Raw genomic sequence first — 25,677 nt, forward strand, 5'->3', positions numbered from 1 at the left:
CGGCCAGGAGACGCGGTCATTGCTCAAGCAGGTGCCTCAAAGCGCCACTGAGGACTGAGGCTCGGCTGGGTCAAGCTCTTTTTTTTTTTTGGTCGGTCGTGGGGCTTGAACTCTGGGCCTGGGCGCTGTCCCTCAGCTCTTCAGCTCAAGGTGAGCGCTCTACCACTTGAGCTGCAGCGCCACTTCCGGAAAAAAAGCTTAGAAACAGTGCCCAGGCCCTGAGTTCAAGCCCCAGGACTGGCAAAAAAAAATGGCTGAGATCCCAAAAATTGCAGCTTAAGACCAGCCTGAGCAGAAAAGTCTGCAAGATTCCACCTCCAACATAAGGAGCAAATAACTGGTCTAGAAGCATGACTAGGTGGCAGAGCACCAACCAAGCAATTTCAAGGCCCTGAGTTCAAACCCTGGTACTTCCAAAAACTAAAGAACTGGAAAATCCTCCTTGAGCAGCCTCCTGTCGGGTGGGCATATACCCCTTAGTAGCTGAATCACGGGACATGTGGGGGAGGAGGGGCGTCTAAGAAGACCTCACAGCATTTGGGGGGCATGGGTAGGGCTCACCAGTCAGTCTGGAAATACTTCAGAAATTGGGTAACTGCAAGAACCACACAAATCTACCCTGCTCCTATATCCTGCTTGGGAAATGGGCTGGATGTACCTGTTAGTCTTAGTGCTAAGTCCTCATGTGTCCCTATGTGTCTACCTATGTCCCCAAGGAGCCTGCCTTTGGGATGCTGACTGTGCCCTTGAAGACATCCCTCACACGACTGCCAGCTGAGCATCATGCAGAGGCTGTGAGCATCTTCAAGCTGGTATGGCATTGATCAAGCCCATCCTTGTAGTTTAACGCTGCCCCTGAGCCAGGCTATGAGGTCCCCAGTGCCAGATCCTGAGTCTCTATAAGCCTGGCTCATGAGCACCAAGCCTATTCGGGGAAGGAGAGACTTTTATATTAGTGAGGGAATCTGTCCTGCTGACCTAGCCTCACTTCCTTTTTCCCTTCCTGGAAAAAAAAAAAGATTGTAATCTCTTGAGGAACTCCCAAGTAGTCCCTGAGCCTGTCCCAGGAGCACCAGGAGCAGAGGAAAACTCAGGGCTGGGGTGAGGGTGATCAGAGAGAGGACTTCCTGGAGGAGGGACACTGGAGCCAGAAGAGAGTTTGCCAAGCAGGGAGAGTAGAGCAAACAAAGAGGGCATCCCTGGTCAGGACAGAGGCAAGAGGGCAAGGTGCTGGTCACAGACCCCCAGCTCTCACTTTACCCTGAGAGACAAGAGGGCCTGGGAGGGAGAGGGTAGGAACTGAAGGTTAGGAAGGGGCCTAGAAGGGGCTGCATAGGACCAAAGAAAGTTTATGAGCAGGAAAGGAAGCAGCATATACTTCGGATCTTAACTTCCCTGCCTGGTCATTTGGCAGTTATGTTGATATAAAGGGACTTCATTATCAATTTTTCTTGTGTGTGTTCCAGTCCTATGGCTAGAGCTCTACCACTGGAGCCACAGTTCCACTTTCAGTGTTTTGGTTAAGGAGAGCTAAAAGCCTTCTCATGGACTTTCCTGCTATGTCTGGCTTCAAGCTGTGATCCTCATATCTTAGCCTACTGAGTAGCTAGGATTACAGGTGTAAGCTACTGGTGCCCAGTAACAGAGGAACTTTTATATAGGCAGGGAGAGAGAGAGACTTTTGTGTAAGAAGGGAGACCCACAGAAGGAATGGGAGAGGGATGCATGTTAAAGTCTGTTTGTGGCCCAGATCTTGCGTTTCATGGGTGACCCCCACCTGCATGGCGACCGGGAGACTGTCCTTGGGAACTACATCGTGCAGAAGGGATTGGTGTCACCTGAGCTGCGAGATGAGATCCTGGCCCAGCTGGCCAACCAAGTGTGGCGCAACCACAATGCCCACAATGCTGAGCGGGGCTGGCTGCTGCTGGCCGCCTGCCTCAGTGGCTTCACACCTTCCTCACGCCTGGACAAGTTCCTCCTCAAGTGAGTGGGACTAGGAAGGGGCAGACACAAGGGGAAGGTCAGGCCCGGAGGGCATTTCCAGGTGGAAGGCAGTTTAGGCCTTAGAAGTGGCCAAGGGCTGAGTAGTCTCCCCAGTGAGCCTCGAATGGGAAGAAAAGCAGGGAGAGGAAGAATCAGAACAGACTGGATGAAGGATGTGGGGAAGCCGGAAATGTGCATTGAGCTCTTTAGTCTTGGAGTATAGCAGAACACTAGGAGCATGGATAGTAAACATGGACAATCAGGGTTCAAATCACAGTACAGCTGTGTGACCTCAAGCAAATTACTTCGCCTCTCTGGACATCATCCATAAAATGAGGAGGATGATCGTAACTGTGTCATAGGCTATTATGAGGATGTAAAAGGTGAATAAAGCCATCATGCCCGGTCAATGCCAAGTAGGCATTACCACGTGATGATAACACTATGGCCCTGCTGTTGGCTCAGAAGTATCACAGGCCACCACAGACAGGCTCATTGGTCCTGGATGTGGTTGAACCTCACAGCCATCTCTCATGTGAATGAAAACTAGAAAGCAAGACTAGTGTGGGCAGATCACCCAGGACTGACTGAAGAAAGGAGGAGGGCAGAGTTCCCCAGGCCAGGTTCTTTCCTACCTCTGGCTTCAGACTCTACTCTGACAATGAAATTGTGCTGCAATAATTGGGGCCTTCTTGGGCTATATTTGAATGTCTGTGGTGGCCTGTGATCCTTCTGAGCTAGCCTGGGATCTTTTCAGTTTGGCTATGGACTCTGGGATAGTTTGAGATCCTTTTAATTTCCTTCCTTCCCTTCTTTTTCTTTGTTTCCTTCCTTCTTTCTTTTCTTTTCTTTGGCAATACTAGGGTTTGAACTTAGGACCTTGCACTTGCTAGGCAAGTGATCTCTCACTTGATCCATACTCCCAGCCCTTTTTTCTTTAGTTATTTTTCAAATGGTGTCTCATTTTTGCCCGGACCAGATTGATGCACAATCTTCCTAGTTATGCTTCCAGAGCAGATGGAATGACAGGAATGTACCACTATACCAAACTCTGATTGGTTGATACAGGGTCTCATAAACTTTTGCCCAGGCTAGCCTCTGATCTCTGTCTCCCAAGTAGCTGAGATTACAGACATGAACTACTGTGCCCAGCCTGAGATCCTTTTATGGGCTAGCCTTAGAACTCTATTTCTAGGCTTTGGGCCCCTTTAATGAATTAACCTAAGGCCTAGAGCTGTAGCCTAGCTTAGGCTAGCTTGGGCCTCCCTCAGACTCCAACTCCCACCCATCAGGTTTGTGTCTGATTACGGACGGAATGGCTTTCAGGCTGTGTGTCAGCACCGCCTCATGCATGCCATGGGCTGGGCCCAGCAGCAGGGCTCAGGGGCTGCCCGCACCTTCCCCCCAACCCAGCTTGAGTGGATCACTATCCATGAAAAGGCCAGCATGGCACTGGACGTGAGCTGCTTCAATGGTATGCTGCCTCATCCTGCTCTCCTGCCAGCCTCCCTTCCCCCTTCATAAAGGGGCAGCGTGGGTCCATGGGAGCCAGGGGAGGTGGTGGGGCAGGGGAGGGGCCTGCAGGGAGGTCAGTGTGTTGAGCTGGAAAGCCCGGCAGTGAGGGTGCATATACAGGCTCCAGAACAAGTTTAAGAATCCAAAGGGAGATGGAGGAGCAAGGAGCAGGCCCAGAAGCCAGCAAGACAGGCCTGCAGTTGCTCTATACTGAGCTCAACACCTGCTACATCCCAGGTGACCACATTTCCTGCCCAGTGCACTCCTGGAGTACAGGGGAAGAGGTGGCTGGAGACATTCTGAGACACAGGTGGGCTTCTAGAACACCCTACCCAGCTCCCCCTTATAGCCTGGGAAGAAGGGAGGAAGGAACAGGGGGCCACATCCTCAAGGGGGTGGTCTTAGAGAATTACTCTGATCCCAGGGACTCCCAGACCATGCCCAGTGGCTTCATCTCTCATTCCTATTCCTCCATACGCTGTCACCAGGGGGCTGGCTGATGGCTGGCGGGGCTGGACAGTAGCCATGAAGAATGGACTGCAGTGGACAGAGCTGGCTGGCCATGACTATGTGCTCGACCTAGTGTCGGACCTGGAGCTACTCAGGGACTTCCCGAGACAGAAGTCTTACTTCATTGTGGGCACAGAAGGGCCTGTGGCCAGCAGGGGAGACCCCAGAGTGTATGTAGCTAACCAACCTAACCCTCACAAACAGCTTCCTCCTCCCCCTCTCCCCCCACCCCATCCCCACCATGACGTACCTGTCCCAGCTGCTGCGACAGACTGACTTCTGAGGGTTTGCTTAGTTATATGTTTAATGCTGGTCCTGGAGCTTTGAATTCAGGACCTTGCACTCTTGTTTTTGTTTTTTGTTCGGTTGTGGGGCTTGAACTCTGGGCTCGGGCGCTGTCCCTGCGCTCTTCAGCTCAAGGCGAGCACTCTACCGCTTGAGCCACAGTACCACTTCTTCTGGTTTTCGAGTGGTTTTATTGGAGATAAGAGTCTCATGGACTTTCCTGCCCGGACTGGCTTTGAACTGCGATCCTCAGATCTCAGCCTCCTGAGTAGCTAGGATTACAGGTGTGAGCCACCGACGCCTGGCCCTTATACTCTTGTTTAGCTTTTATTGCTCAGAGCTGGGGCTCAACTTCTGACTTTTTTGCTGATTAATTGGTGATAGGCATCTCATGGCCTTTTCTGTCCCAGCTGGCTTCATATTGTGATCCTCAGGTCTCAGCCTCCTGAGTAGCTGGGATTGCAGGCATGAGCCACCAGCACCTGACTTTTGTTTTGTTGAATGGAGGTCTTGCCATGTTGTCTAGGCAGGCCCCAAACTCCCGGGCTCAAGTGATCCTGTCCCCTTACACTCCAGAGTAAGTGGCATGAGCCACTGTGTCTGGTGATCCTATCTCTTAAGTGGAGAAAGTCACAATTCCAGGGGAAGAGGGTTCTGAGCGGGATCCCTGGAGGTCGGCTGCTGTATGCTCCCCTCTCCCCACAGGGTGTTTGGGAGCTGGGACTCTGATGAAGACACACCTGTTAGGCCCCAGCCCCAGAGTCATGCGCACCGAGCACCTGACTCCGATGGGTACTGCAGCCACAATGAAGCCAGTGCCGACGGAGAGACTGAGGCCCCGAGAGGGGCAGCAACCCACCAAGGTCAGCCAGCCGTGGCTGCTGTCTCTGGTAGGAAGGGAACTTGGGGGAGTGTTGGGGTAGGAACCAGCAGGAGAAACGGACTTGACTTTATGTGCTTCCCCCTCCTCCACTAGACATGGACAGCCTTGGAGAGCCCATTGTGCCCCCCAGGGGGCTGGACTGCTACCTGGACAGCCTCTTCGACCCCGTGCTGTCCTGCGGGGATACGGTAAGGATGGGGTTGGGACTTTTGCCTGACTTGGTGTGCACACACCAAGGCCCAGAATGGCACAGGAACTTCTCACAGCCAGGACTGTGGGCCGTGTGTCCCATCTGGGTCTCGGCTGGGAACAGGAAAAGCCTGAGCTCTTCTAGGGCAGCTGGACATATTCCCAGATGCCCTGTAAGAACCCAGGGCTAGAAGTCAGACTTTCATCATGTCCTCTAATGGAAGCCAGCCCTCACTTTGTGGGGGGGATCCTAGATCTTAAGAGCACCCCCATGAGGCCCTGGGCATAAATACAGCCCTCTTTGAGGCTCTGTGGCAGGGTTTGGGGCTAGAAGCTGGGGGTGAGGGGGAATAGGCCGGACTGAGTAAAAGCAGGGCATAGAGTAGACGCTTGGTTGGGGGTGGAGGAAGGTGTCAGGTACCTGTTACCATGGTCCCTCAGGAGAACAGCAGTGAGACTGTCATTGCTCTTCCAGGAACTGGAGAAGCCAACAGCCATCGCTTACCGCATGAAAGGTGGAGGCCAGCCTAGCGGAGGCAGCAGCAGCAGTACTGAGGACACCCTCAAGAGACCCCCAGAGCCAAAGCCAAAGCCAAGTCAGTGCCTCCTCAGTGTGGCTCTGGGGTCGGGGAGAGGTGTGAGAAGAAGGCGGGCAGGAGGGAATTTTGACTTCCTGCCTATCCAGTGCCTATCTATGCCCCTCTGACTTGTACCCTCAGTCCCAGGTCTGGATGCCTCTACGCTGGCTCTGCAGCAAGCCTACATCCACAAACAAGCCGTGCTACTGGTGAGCGATGGGGGAGGGGAACACCAGCAGGAGGGAGGGAGGGCGGTGATAGACCTCCCTGGTCACCCACCCCCTCTCCTCAGGCCCGAGAGATGACGCTGCAGGCCATGGCGCTCCAGCAGCAGCCCCTGAGTCCTGCCCCAAGACCCTTGCCCCCAGAGGTGAGCTGGGCCCACCCAAGGTGAGGGGTTGTCTAGAGATGGCAGCCATGATGGACTGCTGTGCTGCTCCAGGGCATCATTGTACCTCTCTGAGCCCAGGAGCCCCACAGTCCACCTTGAGAAGATTCAGGGTCCTTGAGAGCAGGCTAGCTTATTCATAGTGACCTACCTCATGTCCTGCTTTTTGCAGAAGCCCTTAGCTCCAGAGGCCCGGCCGAAGTTTGTAGGTACCGGCCCCCCAGCCAAGCCTGTCCTCCTGCGCCCCTCTCCACAGCCCTTGGCCTCAGTCCCTCCAGCCAAGGCCCCAAGGTCCCCCACCAAACCTGTGGCTGTCCCCATTCTAGCTCAAGACCAGGCCTCTCCAGAAAACAGTGAGTGACCACCCCAGTATGGAGGATCGGGGCGGGGTGGGGGCTTCCCAGGCAGGATTGAGGGTATGTGACTCTGGCTTTGTGGCTTTACTCTGCACCCAACCTTCATCCCTTACCCCTTGGCCCACAGGTTCCTCAGAGCTGGTCCGATACTCTACGCTCAACTCTGAGCATTTCCCGCAACCCACACAGCAGATCAGGAATATCGTCAGGCAGTACCAGCAGCCCCCCCGGGGAGGCCGTCCCGAGGCCCTCAGGTGGACACCTGCCTGCCCCCCACGCCTCCCACGGGCTAGTCCCTGCTATTTCTTTCAGAGCCCTAGCCAGCTCCTCCCACCAGGGGCCATGTATGCCAATGAGTCCAGATGAGCCCTAGTGGAAAAGAGAGGCCAAGGCTGGCTGGTCTTAGTTGTGCGATGTGACCAGTCTCTGCTTTTCTCTGGGTTTTACTTTAGAATTTGGTGGGGGAAACAGAATTTAGCAGACATCCTCCCCCCGCACTTCCGCCCCGTCCTTATGGTGGGGACAGAGAGATGGTTCAATGTCCAATCCATCATGTTTTGCCTGCTAGGAAGGATGGTGGGAAGATGTTCATGAAGCGACCAGACCCCCATGAGGAGGCACTGATGATCCTAAAGGGGCAGATGACTCACTTGGCTGCAGCACCTGGCACTCAGGTGAGGGTAGGTAGGGATGGGACCAAAGGACAAAGATGTGGCTTTGGAAACAGTCCCCCCCACCCCCACACTACCCCTACGCCCGATCAGCTGTGGCCCTGCTGCCGGCTGCTTCACAGGGCTCGCCTGAATACTCTGTTTGGGGTTGGACAGGTATCCAGAGAGGCGGTGGCCCTAGTGAAGCCAGTAACCAGCGTCCCAAGGCCATCCATGGGGCCCACTCCAGGTGAGGGCTGGGAGGGAGGGGTGAGCAGACAGGAGTCCCGGAATATGAGCAAATCTGTGAGCACAGGGGAGACTGTGTGTGTGGATGACATTCGTTCGATGTCCCTAAGCCCATGAATATATGTTGTGTGGATGCTAATGTCATAGTACTAACACTTAAATCATCTACTTAGGCCAGGCCCACCCTGCTGTCCTTTATTACGACTAAAACCCAGCAGCCTGCTGCTGTCCCTTTGCCCAGACAGACCCTTCTGTCCACACAATCTTCATGATTGGTCCCTTCTTGTCATCCAGGTATTGGTTCAAATGCCACCTCTTCAGGGAGGCTTGCTTAGACCACCTGGACGGAAGGCATATCAGCCCCATCTCCCCCCAGTCTTCTTTCCTGAATCATCCTGTCATACTTCTGTCCTAGCTCCTAGCACTAAGAGCTTTGGGTTTCCCAGCATAGGCTGTAAGCCATGAATAAAGGGCTGGGTTTATGAGTGAGCCCGTGAATGGTTAGACAATCCGCCCTCTGTTCCCTCCTAACTGGCCTTACCTCTTCCACTTGGTCCTGAAATGCCTTTCTTGTCCCGTGCTCTCACTAGTGCTGCCTTGTCGGTCACTGGAGCCCCCAGAGGAACCTGTGCAGACACAGCTGCACCGTCCCTTCAACCCCAACTTCTATGGCTATCAGGACGCCCCCTGGCGGATCTTCCTGCGTAAAGAGGTACCAGGCCAAGCCCATCTGATGCATGGGCTGAATGAGGACCGAGGGGGTCCAGGAGAGCCCCAGGACACGCCCAGGAAAATGAAATATGTAGGGTTGAAGTTAGGAATGGAGTCAGTGCCAAGGGCAGGGCTGGTATAGAATAGGGATGCATCTAGGAGATGGGGCTAGGTACAAAGTGACACCTATTGAATCCCGATCCCTGCAGGTGTTTTACCCTAAGGACAGCTACAGCCACCCTGTGCAGCTTGACCTCCTGTTCCGGCAGGTGAGTCCCCTCTTCCTCTTTGGCTTTACTGTTCTCATCAGGACAACGGCCATCTACTCTAGTTGCACATTCTCTTCTGCAGTCTGGTTTAGGGTCCTCGAGGTTGCAGAGCTCTCTTACTAAGTCTCCACTCCCATGATCAAGGTCAATGAATGCACAACTCAGTCTTACTTAGAATCCCAATTTGTCTAAGCTGAGGAAGGGCCCAGAAGTCAAGTCTAAGCTCTCCATTGGATAGATAAGGAAATTGATACTTAGGAAGGTTAGGAAGGAGTATAAAGGTGAAGAGAGATGAGAAGGTTCTGGCAAGTGAGCTCTTTTTCTAGAGGTGACCTGGCTTACAGTTGACCGCACTACTGCAAAATGGACCCTGCCCCCACCACTCCCTCTGACAGTCCAACCTGGGTTTCTCACTGAGCCACCTAGCTCCACCCTCCCAACGTGCATTATGGTCTGTTCCTGCAGATACTACACGACACACTGTCTGAGGCCTGCCTCCGTATTTCTGAAGATGAGAGGCTCAGGATGAAGGCATTCTTTGGTATCTCAGGGATGAGGGGTGAGGGGAAGGATGCTGATTGGGCAATTAGCCAGAGCTCTGGATGGCCCTTTTCTAGAGGGAGACTGAGTGGACACAGCCATTTACATTTACCTCCACACATGCCCTTCCTTACTTCACTTCTGGCCTCTTCCATGCCTGGGTGCATGTTTGAGGTCAGCAATACCTGCTATGTAGATATACTCTGACCATCTTGTCCATCTCTGACTCTCAGCTTCCTGGGACAGATGTTCAGATGTTTTCTTGCTAGTAGCAGCCTGTCTCCCAGATCTCCCTGAGATGTGGGTTGGCAGAGGATCCTGACGAGACCTGGCCTCTATCTTAGCCCAGAATCAGATGGACACACAGCGGCCTCTGGTAACAGAGAGTGTGAAGCGGGCTGTTGTCAGCATTGCCCGAGACAGTTGGGAAGTGTACTTCTCCCGACTCTTCCCTGCTACGGTGCGAGCCCCCTGTCTGTGCCTCCCTGCCTGCCACAACACTCAGAGCTGAGGCTAAAAGGCCTCTCACCTGCCCTTCATCCTCACCCCAGGGTAGTGTGGGCACTGGTGTGCAGATCCTGGCTGTGTCCCACACGGGCATCAAACTCCTGCGAATGATCAAGGGCAGCCGGGAAGCCAGCGGGGAGCTGCGAGTTCTACGTGCGTACAGGTGACCAGCAGTTGGGTGTGAGTAGAGCTAGGGCACAGACTGGGGCTAGTGTTTTCTCATTCTGTCCAGAGCTGCTTACCAAATACCTATGATGTGTCCAGCTCTGTGCCAAGTCTTTTTAGAGATGGGAAACGGAGGCTTAGAGAAGTTGCCTGTCTCTAGTCACATAGACAGGAAGTGATTGAGCTAGGAGCCCATTAACCTTCCTTGTCTCTCACAATTACATACTAGCCCTACTTTCAGAGCTTTGTGCAGGGAGGTGGAGGACAGGGGGGAATGCTGAGTCCCAAGGCAGCTGGAAGAGGAGCCAGAGCTCTATCTAGAGTCTTTACTGAGTCCCCAGACTCTGTCCCTTTTGTCTCTTCCAACATGGTCAGGAAGAGCCTTCATCACCAGTTGAATGAAAGCTCCTTGCTTTGGAAGTTGGAGAGAATTTTCTCAATGAATCACAGATTTGTATGGGCAAAATCTGAGAGGTTGGAGCATTGATTCAAAGAGTGGTAGGAGATGAGCAGAATCCACACACCAAAGGCCAGAGATGGAGGCAGGCAGTCCCAGGGTAGGGCTGGACTTTGGGGGATGGGACAGAGTAGGATCAGAAGGAACACAATAAGTAGGGGAGGACATCCCTCTAGTGGGGGGTAATGCCCTCATACCACTTCCCACCCTTCAGCTTTGCAGATATCCTGTTTGTGACCATGCCCTCGCAGAACATGCTAGAGTTCAACCTGGCCAGTGAGAAGGTCATCCTCTTCTCAGCTCGAGCTCACCAGGTCAAGACGCTGGTGGATGACTTCATTCTGGAGCTGAAGAAGGTAAGGACTGCCCTTCCCATCCTCCACCCCCCCCCTGCCTGCAGCCATGGAGACACACACACACACACACACACACACACACACACACAGATATCCCAGCACAGTGCACTCCATACTCTGTGTGTGTGTGTGTGTGTGTGTGTGTCTTTCTGTCTACGTGTCCCAGGATCTGCTGAGTTGGTAGACATCAGCATGCTTTTTCAGGTTGAATCTTTTAGCCAGCAGGCCTCTCCCGCTTCTGCCTGTTCCTTCAGCACTTACCCATATCTGGCCTCAGCAGTATGGCCTAGCACCTCCTCTAAGCTCCTGGAAATGGTCCCACCACCACAGTACTGTTGCAACTCTGTCTCTGTCCATCCCCAGCCCTGACTAGGCAGCCCCTGGCCTAAGCATCTGTCTGGGAGACCTCAGAGTGGGAATGTAACTGCAGTTTTTAAACCCCAGGCCCAAACTCCAGCCATTCACCCTTAAAGAGAAGGTGGTAAAAGGTAGAAAAAGATTTATTATATGGCAGCCATGGGAAGATAGTACTTCATTTTATCTTTAGCCAGCTTTAGGTTTTATAGACAAAGAACTAAGAGGAAGTGGGGAGGGTATATAGAATTATTAAACAGCCCTGGTCAAAGAATTGTCTGGTTGATCATTACTTCAGTCCTTATTTTGGGAGGGGTCCAGAGAGGTTGTTATTGCTGTCATCACTAGTCAGGATAAACATTATTGCTTGGGGATTGTCTGTCCTGAGGAAGCTCTGTTATTCTTTAGGGGTGGTTTATGTCCTCATAAAGATGTATTGATTAGTGACCAATCTCATCCTTCCCAGTGATTGCAAAGTGACTACAGAGAGAATGGCTTAGAGCAGAGCAATATACAAAATGGAGGCAGGGACACTAAGTTTTTCACCTCTTTTTAGCCACTTTATGAACCCAGTAAAAGCAGAATTTGGGTTTGGTGGGTAAGGCACAAATGTGCCCTGACATCCATTTCTGTAAAAGTGAGAGGCCTTGCAAGGCTTTTCCTGGAAAGCCTTTCCCTCTTCTGGCTAGAGATAGTCCCTTCCATGAGGCCTTGGGGAGGATGGGAGGACTGGGAGGAGCTCTGAGCCTCTAGGAGGAGAACTAAGGCACTGCAGTCCCTCACCTTTTCCTGGTGGTCTCAGGATTCTGACTATGTGGTTGCTGTGAGGAACTTCCTGCCTGAGGACTCAGCATTGTTGGCCTTCCACAAGGGTGACATTATCCATCTGCAACCCCTGGAGCCACCTTGTGTGGGTCAGTGCCACGGTAGGGTGGTAAACCAAAAAAGGAAGGCTGGTGGAGGGGCTTCCAAGCAAATGTTGATAGAGCCTGTCCCACAGGCTACAGTGCCGGCTGTGTGGTCCGAAAAAAGGTGGTGTACCTGGAAGAGCTCCGGCGCAGAGGCCCCGACTTTGGTGGGTACACTGGGGATGTCCCACAGGGCTCATCTACACACACTGTAGATGAACAGTGAGCCTGGAAGCCTAGGGCTGGTGGTAGAGTGATTGTCTAGCTGTGGGAGGCTCTAGGTTCAAACAACTCCACATACACACAAAAAGAAGCCAAAAACTTTGGACTGGCCAGGCGCCAGTGGCTCACGCCTGTAATCCTAGCTACTCAGGAGACTGAGATCTGAGGATCACAGTTCAAAGCCAGCCAGGGCAGGAAAGTCCGTGAGACTCTTATCTCCAACAAACCACTAGAAAACGGGAAGTGGCGCTGTGGCTCAAATGGTAGGCTGCTTGCCTTGAGCTGAAGAGTGTAGGGACAGTGCCCAGGCCCAGAGTTCAAGCCCCACAACCGACAAAAAAAAAAAAAAAAAAGACAACTTTGGACTGAAATCTATGGTTCAGTGGTAAGAGTGCTTGATTTGTGTGCCTGAGGCCCTGAGTTCCACTCTAGCACCACACAACACAAAAAAGGTTCAATCGCATGAGAGCTCAGAACTCTAGGGAGGGATCAAAGAGCTTCCTGAGTGCCTGTAAAGGGTCCCTTTTGTCCCAAAGGAACTTCTAGTTTGTGCCAGACCCTTACTTCTCCTTTAGGCTGGAGGTTTGGGACCATCCACGGGCGCGTGGGCCGCTTTCCTTCTGAGCTGGTGCAGCCTGCCGCCGCCCCTGATTTCCTGCAGCTGCCAGCTGAGCCGGGCAGGGGCCGGGCTGCCGCGGTGGCCGCTGCTGTGGCTTCTACAGTTGCAGCCCGAGAGGTGGGCCGCAGGAGAGAGGTGAGGCTGATGGGGCGGACCCAGTAAAGGGGGAGGCGTTGCTGCCAGGGGATGCGACCAAGGTCAGCCAAGAGTGTGGCCAGTCCTGGAACAGGACACGCTGGATGTGTGACCCGTGTGCGTGGTGCGTGTGGTGGCCAAATGCGGTTAGGGAAGGGTGACAGTCAGCTGGTTGCAACCAGAGAGCGATTGGGTCGGGAGACCAACCTCAGCCAGGCAGTAAGTGTGGTGGGTTGGAATGAGGCGGGGTCCTGTGGGTGGGGCGGAGTCGGGCTTGCAGAGTGAACCCGGGAAGGGGAGGGGGGAGTCTGGTCAAACTAAGGAGCGAGGGGCGGGGTCCACTGCGACGAGGCAGCCAACCCCACGCACAGACTGGTTTGAGGGCGTGGCCTATGGCAGGGAGGCGGAGTCAGGCATGATTGGAGGAGACCCACGGGACGGGTCGCGTCTGCAAGCGCGGATGGGCTGCTTGCCTGAGTCCTGATGGTCTGGAAGGGGTTACCTTGAATTAGCCCGGGCAGGAGAGCAAGATGGGGGTGTGGCCGAGGAGCTTTCCGACGGGGTCCTTTTCCCACAGGGTCCCCTAATCAGGGCACGCTCCGCAGACCGTGGGGAGGACCCCTTGGCTCCCCCACCATATACAATGCTCGAGTTTGCACAGAAGTATTTCCGAGACCCTCAGAGGCGACCTCAGTGAGTGATGGTCCCAATCCTGTTTCTTTGGGGCTTCTTGCAGCCCTCTTAAGTTGCTGGTTGATGGGCGAGAAGGCCCCACTTTTGGTGGGATGAGAGACCGTTTATTGTGAAGACGCCTCCAGGAGAGGTCCCAGAAAACACTAGGAGGCAGGACCGGTCAGCAGCACACACTTCCTTTTGCAGGGATGGCCTCAGGCTGAAATCCAAGGAAGACCGGGAGTCCAGAACCCTGGAGGACATGCTTTGCTTCACCAAGGTGTCCAGTCCTGAGCATCAGTTTCTCCATCTGTAAAACAGTGATGCAAGATCCCTGGGACAAATAACTCTGTCTTTTGTGACACCCTCTAGCTCTCAAGACCTGTGGGCCAGATTATCCCCAGGAGCATATTTATCTGGTGTTGAGTTTACTTTTCCTATTGTGGTGTGGGCCCTTCTGTCAAAGTGCAGCCTGGAAACTCTGGCAGGTGGCTCACACCTGTAATCCTAGCTACTCAGGCAACTGGGATCCCGAGGATAGTGTGATTCAAAGCCACCTTGGTCAGAGAAGTCTGTAAGATTCTATTTCCAAAATAAGAGCAAAAAGCAGAACTGGAAGCATCATTCAAGTGGTAGAGTGCCAGCTTAGCAAGCTAGAGGTTCTGAGTCCAAGCCCTAGTAGAGGAAAGGGGGAAGGAGGACAGCCAAGAAGCAAGATATGGCCCTCTTCTGTTATAACACGGCCCCTCCCTCCCCTCACAGACACCACTCCAGGAATCACTTATTGAATTCAGTGACAGCAGCCTCAACAAAATGGCCACTGACATGTTCCTAGGTATGTGTGTTGGGGGCACACTGTGGAGTGTAGCACTGTGGGAACCCTGCTTGTCCCCTCTCTTCTCTGGTGCTTAAATTCTTCCCCTCCTCAGACTCAGACATTGGACACTCAGATGACTGTGGCCGCAACCTCCCAGGGAGGGATTGGACCCTGGGGCTCCTGGGGTAGGCAGCTGGGGTGGGAGGAGTCCATCACCTAATAGGACGAGTCTTTCCTGCAGCTGTCATGAGGTTCATGGGAGATGCTCCGCTGAAGGGCCAGACTGAACTGGATGTGCTCTGTACCCTCCTGAAGGTCAGCACAGACGATTATGTCCCATGCTCTCTTTCTTGTTCTGTGGCTCAGTTTCCCCATTTGTCAGCCAAGGTAGCCAGACATGGGTTTGGGAAGCTTCTTTGATAACCCAAAGGGAAATGAGGAGTGGGCCACAGAGAGAAGGGATGCCTGCCGTAAGTTCAAGTAGTCCTGTTCTTTTGCACCCAGAATGTGGCATAGCTTCTGGTATGACTTTGGCAAATGACTGCCTACCTTCTTTCAGTTTTGTGAGGACCATGAAGTCATGCGAGATGAGTGTTACTGCCAAATTGTGAAGCAGATCACTGACAACAACAGTTCCAAGCAGTGAGTCATCTGGACCTTCCCCCACCCACCCACAGTGCCCCACCTTCAGCCTTCCTCACATCTTCTCTATTCACATATTCTTAGGATCCTTTGGTCTGGGACACACCATTTTCGCTCACTGGGCTTTAGTTCCCTTATCTGTAAAGTGGCAATGATAAGGCCTTAATTCAAATTCTTGGATACAATGACAGAAACCCAATTCAGGGCTGGTTAAAAGAGGGAAGTTGTTGATTCAAACAACTGAAAAGTCAGTGGCTTCAGACATACTGGATCCAGGTGTTCTTAGGAAGCATGCTTTTTCCATCTCCTGGTCCTGCTTTTCTCTGTGTTGACTTCATCCCAAAGCAGTCTCTCTCATAGCTTAGCAAAGTGTTAGCTCTGGTAAACATTTCTCCAGCTTAACAAACCCAAGGAAAGCAAGAATGACCCAATATTTGCTGCAGAGATCCCCATATCCAGCTTTATTGGTCCCTTTGGTCACGTGCTCATCCTTGACCCAAGAAAAATGGATGAAGGATACATCGTGCTGATTGGTTAACACCTGGTGTGAATTCTAGTTGGTCATCTTATGCTCATCCCCAAGCCAGGTGCCATGGCCCTCTGTGAAGTGGCCTCATGTATGTGTGCTCCTAGGGATAGCTGCCAGCGAGGCTGGAGGCTGCTATACATTGTGGCCGCTTACTACAGCTGCTCTGAAGTCTTCTACCCTCACCTCATCCGCTTCCTCCAACATGTGAGCTGGACCCCAGGCCTGCCTTTCCAGGGTGAGAAGACCATGAGTCGGGATTATTTGCCTAGGACCATATGCCTATTACATGGGGGCAGAGCAGGCACCCACAGGCACCTAGAAAACCTGGCCTTTCAAAGGGGCCTGACCCTGGGGCCCCTGGGGTAGGCAGCTGGGGTAGGAGGAGGCCATCACCTAACTAATGTTAACTACTCCCCAAACACTCATGGACACCCCAAGGAAATAGATGCCGTGGGTCATCTCGTGGTGGGTGAAGTTAGGGAAGGCCTCCTGGAGGAGATTTGTGATTGTGTGGGAGGGTTTTTCAGGTGGAGTGAGGGGTAGATGCAAAGGCCCAGAGGTGGGAGTGTGTAGCACAAAGGAGAAAGGGTGGAGGAGGTGGGGATGGTAGAAAGGGCTTCTCTGGCTGCTGAGACTCAGTCAGGATGTTCAGTGGACCCAAAGCCAGTGGCAAGGTTTTGCCTTTGCCCTTGGCAGTATGGAAGAAATGGGCTGATTCTTAGCCTTGTTTCCATAGCAACCCTGAGGACCCTAAGAAAAAAGCTAGAGCCCCTCTATCAGCCTATAGTAATGACAGCCACAAAAATATAAAGTAGATCATTTTCCTTGCCTCTGAATCATTCTTTGATTCAATTAACAAACATTCCCTGATCAACAGATAAATAAGCCCGGCTGCTCAAGGAAGGGCTCCCAGTTAGGGGAAGACAGCAAAATATACCCTAGAACTCTTGGCCTGAAGCAGGGTGAGAATCTGGTTAACCTAAAGACATGGAGCACTAATAGTAGGGCCTCTGCACTGGGAACACAGGGAATCCTGGATGGGAGGCACATTGCATTGTCATGCCAGGCCAATCCTGGTAAAGACCAGCTGGGCAATAAATAGCTCAGAATCATAGCTGTTTCTAGGCTCATAGGTAGACCAGGGCAAGATGAGGCCATAACCACCTAGGGTATGGATTCAAATTCAGAGCTTAAACTCCAGCTCCATCCTGACCACGGCAAATCACTGCCCCTCACTAGCTCAGTGTCTTCAGATGTCAAAAAGGGGAAGGGTGAATACCTTTTGCACAGTTTGTGGAAAGAATACAAGGAGTTAATGGCTCGAGAAAGAGGAGGCCTTTTATTCCCATTGCTGACCTTGGACAAGGCCTTGACTGCCTGCCCTCTACAGGGATCGCTAAAGCCTGTGAGCAGAACCTTCAGAAGACCTTGCGCTTCGGGGGTCGCCTGGAGCTCCCAAGCAGCATGGAGCTTCGGGCTATGTTGGTAAGTTTGGAGTGGGAGACACAGACCTGCCCATACCCTTCTCCCTCTGCCAGGGTGCCCTTCCTGCCTGGGGTGTGTGGATAGGTCCTGTGAGGTCCAGGTGCAGAAAGATCACTGTATGGGCATACCTGGGACCCCTTGGCTTGGGGTCTCCCATGAGAGGGGTCACAGCTTCCTGGATCCCAGGGCCCAGTCTCTCATCTCTGTCTTGCTCCCTACCCCTAGGCAGGCCGCAGTTCCAAGAGGCAGCTCTTTCTTCTTCCTGGAGGTCTAGAACGCCATCTGAAAATCAAAACGTGCACTGTAAGTGAGGGGGTGTCACTGGCAGGCAGGCACTAGAAGATCAGGATCACCCCAGTCTTCAGGGGATGGTTGGGGTGGTTGGAGTGGCTGGGTGAAGCCCAAGGATTCCTGAGGCCCTCATGGGGTCTCCCACAGCTCCACAAGGAGGAACTTACCGTTGAGCCTCCAGCTCTGCCAGTTTTTACAACTTCTGATGGAAAATATTTGGAGGGCTTGCATACATGCTTTGCATACATGAGGCCCTGGGTACGATTCCTCAGTACCACAAAAGCAGAAAAAGCCGGAAGTGGCACTGTGGCTCAAGTGATAGAGCACTAGCCTTGAGCTGAAAGCTGAGGGACAGCGCCTAGGCCCAGAGTTCAGGCCCTACCACTGACAAAAAAAAAAAATTAGGGGCTGGGAAGGTGGCTCAGTGGTAGAGTGCTTGCCTTGCATGCATGAGGCCCTGGGTTTGATTCCTCAGTACCATATAAGCACAAAGCTGGAAGTGGCACTGTGGCTCAAGTGGTAGAGCGCTAGCCTTGAGCTGAAGAGCTGAGGGACAGTGCCCAGGCCCAGAGTTCAGGCCCCACGACCGGACCCAAAAAAAAAAATTACATCCAAACTGAACACATAAGATTTTTATGTTTGTGTGCATGCCAGTACTGGAGCTGGACTTCAGGGCCTGAGTGCTGTCCCTTACCTTTATTGCTCAAGACTGGCTGGAACTCTATCACTTGAGTTACAGCTCTACTTCCAGCATTTTGGGTGACTAATTGGCAATAAGTCTCATAGACTTATAAAAGTCTTGGGCTGACTTGGGCTGGTTCCAAACTGTGATCCTCAGATCTCAGCATCCTGAGTAGCTAATTACAGATGTGAGCCACCAGTGCCTGGCCTGATGTTTTCTTGTCACTATTCCCTAAACAATACAGGATAATAATGATTTGTGTTTTGTATGAGTGTGTAAGAGTGTGTGTGTGGGGGCTGGGAAGATGGCTCAGTGGTAGAGTGCTTGCCTTGCATGCCTGAGGCCCTGGGTTCGATTCCTCAGCACCACATAAGCAAAAAAGAAAAAAGCCGGAGGTGGCGCTGTGGCTCAAGTGGTAGAGCGCTAGCCTTGAGCTGAAGAGCTGAGGGACAGCGCCCAGGCCCAGAGTTCAGGCCCCACTACCGGACCCAAAAAAAAAAAAAAAAAAGAGTGTGTGTGTGTGTGTGTATGTGTGTGTGTGTGTGTGTGTATACACCCAGGCCTAAACTCTTACTTGATTTGTTGGCTCATGACTGGAATTTTACTACTTGAGCTATATCTCCAGCCCTGGATGACAACTATTTATATAGCATTTACGTTGTGTTAAGTATTATAAGCCACTGAAGAGATGATTTGAAGTCTATGGAAGAGCCCGGTGCTGGTGGTTCACACCTGTGATTGTAGTTACTTTGTAGCCTGAAATCTGAAGGATTGTAGTTTGAAGTTCAGGGAAGAAGAGTCTATGAGCCAGACACTGAGGATCACAATTCAAAGCCAGCCCAGGCAAGAAAGTCCATGAGACTTATCTCCAATAAACCACTCAGAATACTGGAAGTCAGCGCTGTGGCACAAAAGGTAGAGTGCTAGTCTTGAGCTGAAGAGCTCAGGGACAGTACCCAGGCCCAGAGTTCAAGCCCCAAGACCAACAACAAAAAAAAAGAAAGAAAAGAAAAAGAACCAAGAAAAGCCTATGAGACTTTATCTTCAAAATAACTAGTAAAATGCGTGGTTGGAGGCACGGCTCAAGTAGTAGAGTGCCAGGCTCTCAGGCACAGGACCTCATGTTAAAATCCCAATACTGCCTCCAAAATAAAGGCTACTGAAGGATGTGTGTAGATTCTATTCAAATACCATACCATTTATATAAGGAACTTTAGCACACTGGGATTCTGGTGTCTGCAGAGTGTCCTGAAACCAGTCCCCCACGGATATAAAGAGGTGACTATTTCTCAGAAGAACAAACCGAGCCTCTGAGAGGTTAAGACTCAGCTCAGAGTTATACTGTGAACAAGGGGCAAAGACAGAATCAAAGGAAACAGAAACAGCATACTCTACACACATGAAGCTGATCCTCCAAGACCTTGGAGGTTGTGTGCTTCTGTGGCTCAGGCCTGACAACTACACTCACTTCCTGGTTGGGCGAAGAGGCCAGAGGACAGGTCTGGCTGGCACAATCTTACCATTCCTGCCCTGCCCAGGTGGCCCTGGATGTGGTGGAGGAGATCTGTTCTGAGATGGCGTTGACACGTCCTGAAGCCTTTGATGAATATGTAATCTTCCTTGTCACCAATCAAGGTAAGCACTCCACAGGGCTAAACATGATGGTTCCTTCTCACTACAGGCTTTTGGCCATGTGGGGTCCTAGACCCAGTCTTGAAGGCCACTCTTTTCAGGGAGCCCTAGATCCCCATTTGGAAGAACTTTTATGTGTACTGAGCCCCTCAGCCTTTCCCTTACCCTGTTCTTTGTTTTAAATTAGTCTATTTCCCCTTCTAGACTAGGAGTTCCTGGAAGACAAGACCCTCTTTGATTCCTGTCTTTGTCCCTCAGGGCCTTTCCAGCCCTTCTTGTCCTTAAGATCCTTGTATCCTAGGAAGCTTCATCCATAAGCCTAGCCTCCAGGAGCCTACAATGCCAGCATTTGCTCTAGACACTTTTGGTGCTACAAGGGCTGCCAAAGTTCTCACCAGGCTCTCTTCCCTGGGACTCCTGCAACCCAAGCAGACATCTTCCATCTGTGGCATGTATCCTCTAGGTCATGGCCTTGCCTCCCTCCAGCAACTCTTCAGCTCCTACCACCTCCAGCCAGCCCTCTTCCTTATGTCTTGGATCTTAGGGAGATGCCCTCAGCACTATCTGCCAAGTTCAGCAGAGACACAGGGATGGGGGAAGGCATCTAACTGATTGCAGTTACTATGTGCCAGGCACAGTTTAAAACATGTAATACTATAAGCTGGGTGCTAGTGGCTCATGCCTGTAATCCTAGTTACTCAAGAGGCTAAGATCTGAGGATTGCAATTTGAAGCCAGCCAGGGCAGAAAAGTCCCTATGAGACTCTTATCTCAGCCTGGCAACAGTGTCTCGCCTGTAATCCTAGCTACTCAGCAGGCTGAGATCTGAGGATCATGGTTCAAAGCCAGCCCAGGAAGGAAAGTCTGTGAGACTCTAATCTCCAATAAAACCATCAGAAAAACCAGAAGTGGTGCTGTGGCTCAAGTGGTAGAGCACTCTCCTTGAGCTGAACAGTTGAGGGACAGTGCCCAGGCCCAGAGTTCAAGCCCCACAACCAAAAAAAAAAAAAGACTCCTATCTCCAATTAACCACAAGAAAATGAATTGGAGCTGTGGCTTAAAGTGATAGACTGCCAGCCTTGAGCGAAAAAGCTCCGGGACAGCTCCCAGAACCTGAATTCAAACCCCACGACGACGACCACCACCACCAATAGACAGACAGACAGACACATATATATATATATATATATATATATATATATATATATATATACACTATAATACTATAAACTCCTCTCTTTTTTGTAGTGCTGTGGATCAAATCAGGGCCTTATACATGCTAGTTAAGTCTTCTACCACTGAGCTATACCATAATCTCTTAATTCCCACCACAACTGTATAGACTATTATCATTCCCATTTATGGATAAGGAAACTGAGGCCAAGAAAGGCAGTATTAGTTTCCTTGGCTGCTACAACAACATATCACAAACTTAATGGCCTGCAACAACATGGATTTACCATCTTGTAATTATTAAAGTCGGAAATCCTGGAATAAGAATGTGGTCAGGGCTGTGTTTCTTCTGTAAGCTGTTGGAGACAATCCATTTTCTTGCCCTTTTCACCTTCTAGAAGCTTCTCTTGTCTCCTGGTACCTTCTTCCATCTGAAGGCAGCAATGTAGGATCTTTCAATGCTTCTTCTCCTAGCTCTATCCCTGTCCCTCCTCCTCTGACTGATTCTATCTGCCTCTTAGAAGAACCCTTGGATTAAGTATTAAGATGTGGACATCTCTGGGACCACAGAAGCTAAGTGACTTACCCAAGGTCACACTGTAGGGATGTGAAGAAGGCCTTCTAGTCAGTCTGCCTCATGCCAAGCCACCCTTCTTTGATAAAATTTTTTACTGAAGGGGTGAGATGGTGAAGAAATAGTGCAGCAGGGAAACATCTTGCACTTCTCTCCTAGGCTTAGACCCCAGGCCTTTCCACTCTGTTCCCACAAACAGGTGTCCAGGAGAGCCTGAAAGAAGTTGAATGAGGGGCTGGGAAGGTGGCTCAGTGGTAGAGTGCTTGCTTTGCATGCCTGAGGCCCTGGGTTGGATTCCTCAGCACCACATAAGCAAAAAGAAAAAAGCCGGAAGTGGCACTGTGGCTCAAGTGGTAGAGCACTAGCCTGAGCTGAAGAGCTGAGGGACAGCGCCCAGGCCCAGAGTTCAGGCCCCACGACCAGACGCCAAAAAAAATTAGGAAAAAAAAGAAGTTGAATGAAAGGCTTGTCATGAGCTGAGTGAGGCCAGTTATACTTGTTTGTCCCTAGCCTCCTCTGTGAAGGAGCTAACCTTTCCCTGAATGTAATCCAAGATCCTTTCCAAACCCAGGCAGGCTGCCCTCCAAGACACTCCTGAGCCCCTTCCTTGGGAAAAATGACACATCACTTTACCTTTGAATTGCAGTTACTTCCCTCTATAGTGACCAACACTTCAAGACACATGGTATTGCTTCCCTAATGAGTTTATGTGGTGTGGAAGATGTGGCCCGGGGGAAGTGGTGTATTCAAGTGACATCTTGCTTGTCTGGCAGGTTGAGGTTTGCACACTTACTCTGTACATGTGCACACATGTGCACAAGTGTGCTTCATTCAGCCCTGCTTCTCCATTCTCTAACAGGCCAGCATGTGTGCCCACTCAGCCGCCAGGCCTACATTCTGGACGTGGCCTCAGAGATGGAAAAGGTGGATGGCGGCTACATGCTCTGGTTCCGGCGAGTGCTCTGGGATCAGCCACTCAAGTTTGAGAATGAGCTGTATGTGACCATGCACTACAACCAGGTCAGCACACCCAGCCCTCTTGCTGCTCTACACCCTGTGGCTGCTGGGAGGAAGGGGTAGACCATGAAGTCAGACACCACAAATGCCACAGCTGGGATTTTGGAGAACTAGTGTCAAAGTTTAAGCAATTCTGAGTATGGAATGAACCAGTTTGCTCTTGTGGCCACACAAGATTGCTGTTGGAGTCTAGCTCTGCACCATCTGGTAGTGTCTTACTCAAGAATCTGATGCTAACCAGCAGCTGGTGGCTCATGCCTGTAATCCTAGCTACTCAGGAGGCTGAGATCTGAGGATCATGGTTCAAAGCAAACCTGGGCAGGAAAGTCCATGAGACTCTTGATTCCAATTGACCACCAGAAAACCAGAAGTAGAGCCATGGCTCAAAGTGGTAGAATGTTGTTATCCTTGATCAGGAAAGCTTAGACACAGCACTCAGGCCTTTAGTTCAAGCCCCATGACTCCCTCCCCAAATGGCTGGGGATGTAGCTTGGTGGTACAGTATTTGCCTAACATGCATGACCCTGGGTTCGATTCTTCAGTACCACATAAACAGAAAAAGCCAGGAGTGGGGCTGTGGCTCAAGTGGCAGAGTGCTAGCCTTGAGCAAAAAGCTCAGAGACAGTGCCCAGGCCCTAGCTTCAAGCCCCAGGATGACAAAAAAAAATTCTGATGCAAATCCTTTTGTCTATTGAACACTTGGGCACACCATAGAGTTTGTGCTCTCCTTTTACAAGACTACACTTTGCCATGTAACTGTAAGAGTTTCTTCATTGCCTTGAAAGCCACAGCCTTTCCAGCTCTACCTATGATGCCAAAAAAAGCCATATCACAAAGAGATAGGGCTGGCATGGTTATAATTGTCTGTCTCCAGTCACTGCCAGTGAATACCCCAGTGAATACCTGCCTGACAGCATCTCATACATCTGCTCCCTGCAGGTCCTGCCTGACTACCTGAAAGGCCTGTTTAGCAGTGTGCCAGCCAGCCGGCCCAGCGAGCAGCAGCTACAGCAGGTGTCCAAGCTGGCTTCACTGCAGCACCGCGCCAAGGATCACTTCTACCTGCCCAGTGTGTGAGCACCTGTCTACCCATCTCAGTCTGAAGGACAGGCACCCATGCTTTTGCATCCTACTCTCCACTTTTCTCATCACTACCTATCCCAGTCCCCCTCAGACTCCCCATTGTTCCAGAGAGGCTGTCTGGAAGAGACTGTCCTGGCCTTGGGGCTGGAGTCTTCCCATTCACCATAAGGACTGGGACTCTACCTCTCTTTCATGACAGGTTGCTTCCAGCTGCTGTTTATAGCACAGAACAAATTTAAAGATATAGAAATCGTCAGGACAGGGCTGGGAAGGTGGCTCAGTGGTAGAGTGCTTGCCTAGCATGTATGAAGCCCTGGGTTTGATTCCTCAGTACCATGTACACAGAAAAAGCTGGAAATGGTACTGTGGCTCAAGTGGTAGAGTGTTAGCCTTGAGCAAAAGAAGCTCAGGGATAGAGCCTAGGCTCTGAGTTCATGTCCTAAGACCAGCAAAAAACAACTGTCAGGACACACATACCAAGTGGTCCAAGAAATACACATGGCAATGCAGATTCAGCCACAAAAATATTTACTACAGCATTGCTCATGACAGCAAAAGAAGCAACTTCAATATTCAGCAACAGGGGATTCGTTAAGTACATTTTGGGGAGTTAGGCTTTACTGATACTTTCAAAGCTATGATAGGCGCTCACAGTGTAAATCAGTTACACCTAAACCTTTAATCTTGGGACTTTTTTTTTTTTTTTGTCGGTCATGGGGCTTGAACTCTGGGCCTGGGTGCTGTCCCTCAGCTCTTCAGCTCAAGGCTAGCGCTCTACCACTTGAGCTACAGCACCACTTCCGGTTTTCAGGTGGTTTATTGGAGATAGGAGTCTCACGGTCTCTCCTGCCCGGGCTGGCTTTGAACCTTGATCCTCAGATCTCAGCTTCCTGAGTAGCTAGGATTACAGGCGTGAGCCACCAGCGCCAGGCTAATCTTGGGACCTTTTAACTCTCTTGAAAATAGGACCCCAGTGCTGAAGGGCATAGCTCAGTGGGAGACCTTGCCTAGCATAGGTGAGGCCCTGTGTTCCATCCTTAGCACTGCAACAAAAAAGGATGAAAAGAAGGAAGAAAGGAGAAAAGAAAAAAGTAAAGAGCAAATATAATAATCTCAATGTCACCACACACACATTAAAAAAAGACATGGAGCTGTGGTTCAAGTGGTAGAGCACCAGCCTTGAGCAAAAAAAGCCCAGCAAGGAAGCAAGAGTGCAAGACTATGAATTCAAGCCCCAGTACTAGCACAAAAAAAAGAATAAAAATAGGACCTCAAATGGTTTGTATTTATGTACAGTATGCATATTGATGCACTTGAATATTAAAACTAAGAAAAAATAAAATCATAAAGTTAAACTTAGTATGGTGGTACACACCTAGAACCTCAGCTACCTGAGCCCAAAGAGTTCAAGGCCAGCCTGAAATATACAGTGAGAACACACCACCTCAAAAAATAAAATAAGGTCTGGGAAGGTGGCTCAGTAATAGAGCGCTTGCCTTGCATGCCTGAGGCTCTGGGTTCGATTCCTCAGCACCACATAAGAAAAAAGTGCCAGAAGTGGCACTGTGGCTCAAGTGCTAGAGTGCTCCCCTTGAGCTGAAGAGCTGAGGGACAGCGCCCAGGCCCAGAGTTCAGGCCCCACGACCGGACCCAAAAAATAAAAAATAAAATAAAATAAAAGCCGGAACTTGGTGGCTCATGCCTATGATCCTAGCTATTCAGGAGGCTGAGATCTGAGGAACATGGTTCAAAGCCAGCACGGGCAGAAACGTCCATGAAACTCTTATCTCCAATTAACCACCAGAAAACTGGAACTGGTGCTATGGCTCAAGAGGTAGAGCACTAGCCTTGAGCTGAAGAGCTCAGGGACAGTGCCCAGTCCCAGAGTTCAAGCCCCACCACTGACCAAAAGAAGAAGAAGAAGGAGGAGGAGGAGGAGGAGGAAGAAAACTAAGATTTATTGATTCATTTAAAAATAGAAATAACAAAGCCATGCCATGTTAATACAAATAGTGTTTGAGGGGGAAAAAAACTGCATTCTATGTAAGAAGTCTGGTGCTGGGGAGCATTTTGCAAAGCCCTTTCCCACTTGACCTGACAGGGGAAAGCTAAAGCTACAGATGTACTCATGCAGTCCGTCCACTAATCCCACATATCATATCCCTCAGATCTCTGCCTCCTGAGTAGCTAGGATTACAGGTGTGAGCCATTGGAGTCTGGCTATGTAAAGCTCTTTTTATGGCATAACT

General features: G+C 51.0%; 1 protein-coding gene across 2 annotated transcripts in view; it reads left to right on the plus strand.

Moving 5' to 3' along the window:
• Nucleotides 1-25,677, plus strand: part of Myo15a (myosin XVA) — a 52,107-nt gene that overhangs the window by 21,705 nt on the left and 4,725 nt on the right. For both annotated transcript variants that reach the window (XM_013016398.1, XM_013016399.1), the window contains 34 exons: nt 717-812; nt 1,751-1,986; nt 3,279-3,460; nt 3,739-3,811; nt 3,990-4,181; nt 5,002-5,159; nt 5,273-5,367; nt 5,844-5,964; nt 6,088-6,155; nt 6,239-6,316; nt 6,507-6,687; nt 6,818-6,944; nt 7,259-7,364; nt 7,518-7,590; nt 8,180-8,301; nt 8,510-8,569; nt 9,035-9,110; nt 9,454-9,569; nt 9,661-9,779; nt 10,453-10,594; nt 11,751-11,862; nt 11,949-12,023; nt 12,654-12,832; nt 13,410-13,525; nt 13,712-13,784; nt 14,267-14,339; nt 14,563-14,636; nt 14,881-14,963; nt 15,597-15,727; nt 16,883-16,977; nt 17,203-17,280; nt 19,489-19,585; nt 22,188-22,348; nt 23,285-23,418. In XM_013016398.1, coding sequence (XP_012871852.1) covers nt 717-812; nt 1,751-1,986; nt 3,279-3,460; nt 3,739-3,811; nt 3,990-4,181; nt 5,002-5,159; nt 5,273-5,367; nt 5,844-5,964; nt 6,088-6,155; nt 6,239-6,316; nt 6,507-6,687; nt 6,818-6,944; nt 7,259-7,364; nt 7,518-7,590; nt 8,180-8,301; nt 8,510-8,569; nt 9,035-9,110; nt 9,454-9,569; nt 9,661-9,779; nt 10,453-10,594; nt 11,751-11,862; nt 11,949-12,023; nt 12,654-12,832; nt 13,410-13,525; nt 13,712-13,784; nt 14,267-14,339; nt 14,563-14,636; nt 14,881-14,963; nt 15,597-15,727; nt 16,883-16,977; nt 17,203-17,280; nt 19,489-19,585; nt 22,188-22,348; nt 23,285-23,418 — 3,902 coding nt within the window. The remainder of the gene's footprint in view (nt 1-716; nt 813-1,750; nt 1,987-3,278; nt 3,461-3,738; nt 3,812-3,989; nt 4,182-5,001; nt 5,160-5,272; nt 5,368-5,843; nt 5,965-6,087; nt 6,156-6,238; nt 6,317-6,506; nt 6,688-6,817; nt 6,945-7,258; nt 7,365-7,517; nt 7,591-8,179; nt 8,302-8,509; nt 8,570-9,034; nt 9,111-9,453; nt 9,570-9,660; nt 9,780-10,452; nt 10,595-11,750; nt 11,863-11,948; nt 12,024-12,653; nt 12,833-13,409; nt 13,526-13,711; nt 13,785-14,266; nt 14,340-14,562; nt 14,637-14,880; nt 14,964-15,596; nt 15,728-16,882; nt 16,978-17,202; nt 17,281-19,488; nt 19,586-22,187; nt 22,349-23,284; nt 23,419-25,677) is intronic.

This window comes from Dipodomys ordii, unplaced genomic scaffold, assembly GCF_000151885.1.
Source record: "Dipodomys ordii isolate 6190 unplaced genomic scaffold, Dord_2.0 Scaffold31, whole genome shotgun sequence".
Taxonomy (NCBI): domain Eukaryota; kingdom Metazoa; phylum Chordata; class Mammalia; order Rodentia; family Heteromyidae; genus Dipodomys; species Dipodomys ordii.